The sequence below is a fragment of the Limulus polyphemus genome, unplaced genomic scaffold (genome assembly GCF_000517525.1).
Source record: "Limulus polyphemus unplaced genomic scaffold, Limulus_polyphemus-2.1.2 Scaffold3386, whole genome shotgun sequence".
In the NCBI taxonomy this organism is placed as follows: Eukaryota; Metazoa; Arthropoda; class Merostomata; order Xiphosura; family Limulidae; genus Limulus; species Limulus polyphemus.
The window spans coordinates 55,555-64,342 of NW_013668996.1; the positions used below are offsets into that span (position 1 = coordinate 55,555).

An 8,788-nucleotide genomic window follows, 5' to 3' on the forward strand; every position below is an offset into this window, starting at 1 on the left:
GTGAGAGAGGACAAACTCTAAAGTTAAGTAGGTATTCTGAAGAGATGCAATCTAAACCAATACATGGAAATACATCAGTGAGGGAATGGCCAACTGGGTAACTCCAGTGGAGAATTTGCCTGCAGAGAAACTTGGAATTCCTGTCGAGACTACTTCCAGGAGATCATTAAGTCACCATTGGATTAACTCAAGAAGGCCTCCTACAGTAACAGGGCAGCCAGTGGCAACAAAGGACAAGATTCAATCTCATCCATTTACCATGAACCTCAGAAAACCACTAAAAAGAGTTAGTGAATGGACAAATTAGAATGGTGTTGTATTTTTGTGTATTAGGATTATTCAGAGGACTTCACAATCCAGGGAGTGAGCAGTGTTATGTGCTATATTAATAATGCTGTAATATGTTTAAAAATTCATCCATCTCAATTCAAAGGATGAAAGCATATTGCTACAATGTCCAATGTCATGGAAAAATTTCTTCTTCACTGAACACGTACAAGACAAAGGTAAAATAGGCTACAAACTAATACCACAGAGCAGCATACGTAATTGATCTGTGTTACCAGGGGATCTGAGAAATGAAGAATTTAATTCAGCATATGATCACATTATGAAAGTTTCAGTGATCAGGCAAATTTTATACCAAGAAACAGTCTATCCAGTTGCAAATTGAATCCACTGAATCCATCTTACTTCTGTCTCTCCCTTGCACTAGTGTCCATTAACAGAACGAGTCCATAAAAAAGTTGGAAACTATGCAATCTAAAATAAGAAAACAACTGAAAATGTCTGTAGTTCAGAAATGTATCTTTATTTGTTACTGTGATATGTAAGCATATCATATGTTTTTTACTTGCTTTAATGATATAGGAATTTGAAAAACTTTTTCATATGAAGTTTTAGCATAAACATGTGATCCAGAAAGTTGTTGATATTGCCTTTTTCTAGTTGCTTTGTTTCTTTGTTCTCTACAATAGATAATATATATTCTGCCTGAAAGGATATTATAGTAACATATAGCATTCAGGATTAGCTCTTGTAATATTTTTTGTTGGTCAAATTTACAATGTCTGAATGCTAATGCTGACCAACACTGTGAGAGGACACAGATCATGAAGTAATGCTGTTTGCTGGACAACAAAACCAAGTTTACCAGTTGAATTCAGGTGCACTTTCTTAATTCAGTTCTATTTTGTTTTCACTGTGGCTAGTACAGCAGGAATTCATCTTGACAGAAAGCTAATAAGCTATTTACTGATCCAGTAGAGGTGACTGTCCACTTATCTACAAATGCATACATACTTTTTTTTGCTGTTGTGTCTAAACAGCTTGTTTTCACTGTCCATTAAATGTGTCTAATACCCATCTTTAATACTTGTTGATATGACCAAAGAAATTAAATAATGTCTTACTATATTTGATAATGTTTGATTAATATTTGAATTCACTGATTAAATAAGGTAATGAATACATTCAAGTAATAAGAGCTATAAAATTAGGTTTATTTGAAATCAACATAAGTATTCAGAATTCAATGCAAATCATTTTTTGCATACCAGTTGTCACTTACTCTAATACTATCATTAAACATTGAAATAGTTAAATGATTTTAAATCTGGCCATCTATAAAAAAAAATCAATAACAGAAAAAATATAATCTCTACCATTTTTTATTTATATGAAAAGGAATGTACAATGTTTAGAATAACTACACCAAATTATATTTACGGTCAGACTATTATGAATTGGATTTTAAGTGACATTGAAGAAATTGAAGATACTGAGTTTTATACTGTCCACTGACTGGTATATAGTGTCCACCAGGATGCTGAACTACAACTGGATTAAGGTAACAATTCAGCAGTGTTTCACTCATTTCTGTAAGCAATATAAAAACTGTGTTTTAATGAATCTCTCTCAATTAAATTTTCTACATTATGAAAACTAAATAGAAAGTTCAGCACAATATTTATAAGGATGAGAATTTTTCAACAATTGGAGTATTTCAGTGATAATGAATGTACAATGAATAACCACACTGAATTATGGTCATGGTTAAACTATTATAAATTGGCTTTTAAGTGACATTAAAGATACTAAGTTTTAGTATAGTCTTCATCTAAATCATTTAATGCATAAAGATAATATCTGATGAAAGAAAAATGTCTATATATTCTTTGTAATTCTAAACATACTGTTGAAAAGTACACACCATTAAGTGGATTGCAAAAGATTTAAAGCCTATCTTTATGTTGATCCTTTTTGATTAACTGCCATTGCACTTCAAGGTGTTTGTGCATTTGAGATGTTCAGATACCTTCAGCTTTAAAAGAGGTTTTGCAATTGGTAGGCTGTCCATCAATCAGCCAGTTAAAAGGAATCTTACATTCACATTTAAGTTTAGCATAAACATCTCTTCACCAACTTAAAAATTAACTTCAAACTATAACAGTTATGTTCAATTTGTTATTATAAATAGCTTTTCAACCATTATTATCTATGTTATCTTAGCCAGCCTGAATATCTCTGGTATTTGGTGACAGGCTTTGTTAATACTTGTTACAGCAGATATACTATGCTGACATATTATTAAATGTTCTTTTTTACTTTCTCTCAGATGTTCTTATTCACAACCAAAGTCAATAGAGAAATCTTGATGGCCAATTTTCATCCCTGTAACAGTGTAACAAATTTCTAGCAAATGGCTCATCATGCCTATAAGTAAACTTCATCAAGAATAAAGGTAATGTAAAGAAAGAATTTGTTACCAACAGTCACTTATCAAATCAACTAAGGAAAATATGCTACAAAATTATGAATTGATTAAGATGAACCTAATAAAGCTATAGTTTGAAAGGTATTTCTTAATGCATCTTATAACATCTTCAGTTTATTGAAAAATGATCGAATAATAATTTACCTTTAGGTATAACTGAATCTGTGTCTCCAATAACATGTAGACTTGGGGTTTCTATAGTGTTACAATAAAGATCTTCATGAGGCTTGGAATTACTCTTAAATGCAGCAATCAGGAACACAAAACTGAACTGATATGGAAATGCTGGTAAAATTACAACATCAAGATAGTTACTACAGCTTATATATGAAAAACCTAAAAACTTCTAGATATGAAAGAAAACTATTTAGCATAAGATGAAAGAAGTGAATAAAATTTTTTTCTTCAGACTACAATAATTACAAAAGACAGAAACATAATACATTATTATATAGAAAATTCATGCTTCACATATGAAACATATTTGTGGTTGTAGTATTTTGTATTTGAATGCAAAAAAATTATAAAATGTAAAGGCAGTGCTGTGTATTTAAAGTAATTAAAACAGGTAAGTGGCCTGCCTATACTAGTCACATACGAGGTTAGGTATGTAGAGTTCTGAACAAATCTGATGGCTGTGAGGAGTTTTTAAATGACTAAAAGCTTAAACCTATTCCACAAAACACGTCTAATACAAAAAAAAAGTTAAATGGTCTGATAAAAGATGACAAACCAACTGACTTATCTGGTAAGAGACACCTGATCTAGATGCTTTTAAAACCTAGGTATTGGAGGCAATTATTAAAACTCAGTGATATTGCTCTTAGATCCCTACTCAACAGGGTGATAGTGCCAGTAATCTAAGTGTCTATAAACAAATCAAGAAGTTCACACATAAAACACTGAACAAAAACACTGCTGTCTTAGATGGAGCTCTGAGAGATCCATTTTCCAAATACCTCTTCATTTCCAATGCCTAATACTATCTACACTCACTTTTCCCTTATGCATATGGTGATGTCTTCTATACTTTACTGCTCCTAATTTCATTTTTGCATAGTTTAATGAAGTTTAAAAGGCTTCCTATGCATGCGCACACATTACTCCTTTAATTATGTAGTTTGAGGAAAAACACTTTTGTCCATCTAAACTCACTTTATTTGATGATTATATTGTATATTTTACAAAATGGAGCATTCTAAGCTGATAATACACATTCTGACTTTCATGTGAACATTACATTTATTCTCTATGATTGAATATGTGTGCCAATTATGCCAGTGTCTATTGTAACAAGAATTAAAACATTTTTACGTTCCACTTAGTCTTTTTTCATCAATTTCCGTTAGTCTGAGACACTGATTTTATTTAATATTGACAAAAACCCAAGTTTGCAGACTATTTGCAGAGCATGTGAATCAGATAGTACGAACATCTCCACTAATTACATAAATCAATTGTTAGTCATGTCATCAAAAATGTATTCATTGTGAATTGGGTGGAGGGAAAACAAGTTTTTTTCAATCAACTTTATAGTTAATTGTCTTTTATGTAGTGGGAATTTTGCCTGATAGAGGCTATTAGAAAAAAGAAACATATATTAATTAAGAAAAATACTTTAAAGCACTAACCAATTTATATATTAGTCAAATCAATGAAATTTTTTATTTCATATTTTTTCCTGTTCCATCATCTAAACATCTTTTGTTATATTAATTACATAAATATATTTCTGGCCAGGTGGTTAGGGCGCTCGACTCTCAATCTGCGGGTCGCTGGTTTGAATCCCCATCCCATCAAACATGCTCGCCCTTTCAGTCGTGGGAGCGTTATAATGTGATGGCCAATTCCATTATTCGTTCATAAAAGAGCAGCCCAAGAGTTGGTGATGGGTGATGATGACTAGCTGCCTTCCCTCTAGTCTTACACTGCTAAATTAGGGACGGCTAGTGCAGATAGCCCTCATGTAGCTTTGCACAAAATTCAAAACAAACAAATATAATTATAATATTTTGGCACTTGTGTATAAAGTTAAAATCATAAATAATATTCAACGTTAAACTGGTACACAATTAAAAATTTTAATTGTGTACGAGTTTAACGTTGAATATTATTTATGATTTTAACAAACAAATATATTTCTATAAGAACAAGAAACACATGAATGTAAGATTCCTTGCCTATATTCCTATCAAAAAAGTTTTGAAATAATTAAGAATTTAATACTGCACCATTTTATAATAGCATGATGATGAACAACACAACCACAAAAGTGATGAATATTAACATTTCAGAATATACACATGTATCTTCACCAAACTCCTACAACGTATACAAAGCACTAATTAAAAATAACAATACAACATGAGAATTGAAATGAAATGTAGGTAAGAGAAAGAAACAAACATAAGTGTAAAATTAGTAAATAAATAAGGATATAGATCCAGAAGAAATAAATAAGTAAATGTACTTATATAGCTAATGAAAAGAAATTAAAACAGGCTTAACCGAACAGAAGCTATTTAAGCTAGAGAGATTTTATTGAATAAAAAGACATTCTTTAACCAGGCTTTCTAAATGTGTACAACCTGCGGATGAAATTGTGTGACCATTCTGACATAAGAATACTCCTTACCTCTATGGTTTGAATCAGAATTACAACCTTATCTGCTCAGAAACTGAAAAATCTTCTAATAGTTAGCTTGTCAAATTTCCCACAAAAAACTTGAAGTTTTGACTCATAAAGCATGCAGTTCTTAACTCAGTTTGCTTGAGTTATTTAACAAAGGTACTATAATTGTTTGTATGAAGGTACCCTGTATATGTTATCTAGCTTTTCAGTAGGCTTTAGAAGAGATATCACACCAAATGTTGATTGCTAAATTAGATTTTTATGGCATAGGTGAGAAAATTAAAAAAAGTGGATCAATGGATGCTCTTTTGACAAGATGAATGTGACTTGTGGTTCTTTAAAAATTTATTTTGATCCTCTGTTGGTTGTTATTTATACAAAAGATAGCACGAACTATATGGGCTGTAAATTTTATCATATTTGATTTTAAATGGCTAGAGGAATCAGATATAGAGGAAAAGTTGTTTTCAATCAGAAGGAAATAACCAGATCTAGCAAATGGTCCAGTACTTGAAAATGTTTTATCATTAAAATTGTAAAGTCATGTGTTTGTAATACAGAAACACAAGAAAAGACTTAACTGTTACATTAGAAGAAATTTTGTCATGGCGAGGGAAATGATTTACATGTATGTTTGATTGTCAAAAATATCCTGGAAATTCAACTGTCCAATTGTGTACTTTATAACAAAACTGGTGCTGGATTATATTTATAAAAAATTGAAGTCTAAAATAGGGAGACTAAAAGATTACTCCAAATGAGATGGAACCAGTCTTACATAAATTAGTATTCTTACTTTTTAAAATTAAAATTCTTATATATAAATAAAAAAAATTAACTCTATCACTAGGCCTAACACTAAGTGAAGGATTAACACTTTTCTCAATAAACACGACAATATACTTATCATTCTTCAAAAAATAGCACTCTTTCTCTTCATGTCAGGTGTACTCTTTTAAGTTTATATTAATATGAAAACAATCTAAAATCTTTGATTAGGGAAAAGTTAAATTGTTTTTCATTTAGCTACATGAAATTTATAAACCACAAATATTTTCAGACCTTTGGTTTCTTTAAGTGCACACAAAAGTGTTACCATAGCAGCTCCCTGACTAAAACCCAAAATTCCATCAAATGGACCCTGAAATATAAAGAAAACATAGTATTCTAATGGATGAAAAACATTTATATGAATTACTAATATTAAAACTACTGGTAAGTTCTTTCAATCCATATTTTTGGACATCTCTGCAATGCAAGTGTTTTACAAAATTTCAGATCTCTAATAAATGTCAAAAATATTAAATAGCTATCTATAAAAATATAAAAGCCACACAGTGTTTGTAATACTCCCTTTGTTAGTATCGCTTCACCCTCTGTTCGTAACATTCAAATTACCTCAGTGGTTAGTCTCAAGCAGAAGTCTCGCATTCATAATCCCAGTTGAGTAGGGATTTTATACAACTTTTTTTAATTATTAACTCATCATGCTTAGAGCAATATTTTACAATACTAGGAAAAACCAGAATAACATGATAGTTTGAATTATTTGTTAACATTCAATTATAAAGTTTGGGTGTCACAGCAGATATAGTGCTTGACTATCACATGAAGGCTTTGTGTTCAAATCCCAGATGAGTCAGGATTTTGTTTTGTTCTTATATATTTATTATTATATTTACAGCAAGCTCTTTAAATATTCAAAAAAATATGAATATCATTATAGATTAAATCAGAAATCATATCATATTATATATAAACAACAGTATCTCTCTGCATCAAACACACCTTAAATATATTTTGTACTCAATAGATGACACTACAATAAATTATTATTGATGTTTTTCAACCTAGATAAGAGATTTTTAAAACTTAGTCAAAAATTTTAAAAGCACATTTTTGTGAAAAGTTACACCTTTGTGCAATTGCCCTTCATCCTCAAATTCTTTGCCTTGGCTATTACAATTAATAAATCACAGGGTCAGATGTTTGACCGCATAGAAATATTTCTTCAAGAACCAATTTTTTAACATGGTTCAATCTATAAGGCTTTATCAAGAAAATTTGAACATAAAAAATATACATAAATCAAGATTCTAACCAAAAACCACTTACAGGAGATAATCAAATACACCAAAAAATATTTTCATTAAATAGTAGAAAAAAAGAATAAACATTCTTCATACATGTATTGTTTCTGTAATATAATTCATTTTTAGAAAACATGTTTGTAAAACATTATTTAAATTTACTTTCAGAAAAAAATTAATAACCATTTACCATCATATGATGAGCATTCAGCTAGTGTATATGTACAAAGCAAGTCTTTAATTACCAAATACAGAAAAAAAAAATTCATGTCCCAAAATCACAAAATACTGACTGTAATATGACCTACTGTACTTGCTTAAGTTCCACACATAATTTAACAAATATGAGCCAAGTATGAGGAAAGCCTATATCAGCTTTTGAAAAGCTTTAAAACTGAATACAGATTTATAAGATAAATACTGTCAATTGCAATACTAACACTGGTTATGAATAACCAAATAAAAAATAATGAAATAAACATCTAATATTCAAAATTTGTAGTGCTTACTGGAGGGATTTACACATTTTGATAAAAAGTTTAAAATAAAAAGTTCTTTTTTAATTATCTGGAGTATAAAGGTTGTTTTTTTCTACCTTTCTATCAAAACTATTATTCAAATACGGTTTACATGTACAAAAATAAAAATTGTGTATTTTGCTAAATTTGAAACAAATGTTATGCTTGATAAAATGTTGAAAGTATGACATTGTGAAAAAACTAATGTGAATACAGCAGTAGTCCATTATGAATTATTGAACCAAATACAGTATGTTTTCCTAGTTTTTAACTTACTTCTACATTAAACATATAATGGACAAACCTCTGAATCAAATTCTTGTTTAACAGCATCTAATGATGTTTGAAATCCCTTACAAATATCAGATACTTCTTGGGCACAAAAAGAATTTTGCTCCTTTGAGAACCACCATGCTCTTTGTTGTGTCTCTGTAAGAACAACATATTTCATGTGGGTCATAAATTAAAGAATCAAGTACTACATCAAACACATAATGGACAAACTTCTGAATCAAATTCTTCTTTAATAGCATCTACTGGCTTTTAAATCCCTTACAACTATCAGCTATTTCTTAGGCAAAAAATATTAATTTTGTTCCTTTGAGAACCATCATGCTCTTTATTATGTCTCTGTATGAACAACACATTTCTACTCACTTCTACTCAGATTTTGGAGTTCTGCTTAACAACTTTTCAAAAGAAAACGAATTCATTGGATTTAATGAAGAAAAAATCATTAAACATGCCAAGCAGAAAGAATAATAAAATATCC

At 30.0% G+C, this 8,788-nt stretch overlaps 1 protein-coding gene across 1 annotated transcript in view; it reads right to left on the minus strand.

Moving 5' to 3' along the window:
• Positions 1-1,481: 1,481 nt before the first annotated feature.
• Positions 1,482-8,788, minus strand: part of LOC106469268 — a 59,773-nt gene continuing 52,466 nt past the window's right edge. The window contains exons 6-9 of the mRNA XM_022397740.1: positions 8,321-8,479; positions 6,471-6,549; positions 2,921-3,061; positions 1,482-1,878 (exon numbers count right to left, since the gene is read on the minus strand). Of these exons, the coding sequence (XP_022253448.1) occupies positions 1,739-1,878; positions 2,921-3,061; positions 6,471-6,549; positions 8,321-8,479 (519 nt within the window). The 3' untranslated portion in view covers positions 1,482-1,738. The remainder of the gene's footprint in view (positions 1,879-2,920; positions 3,062-6,470; positions 6,550-8,320; positions 8,480-8,788) is intronic.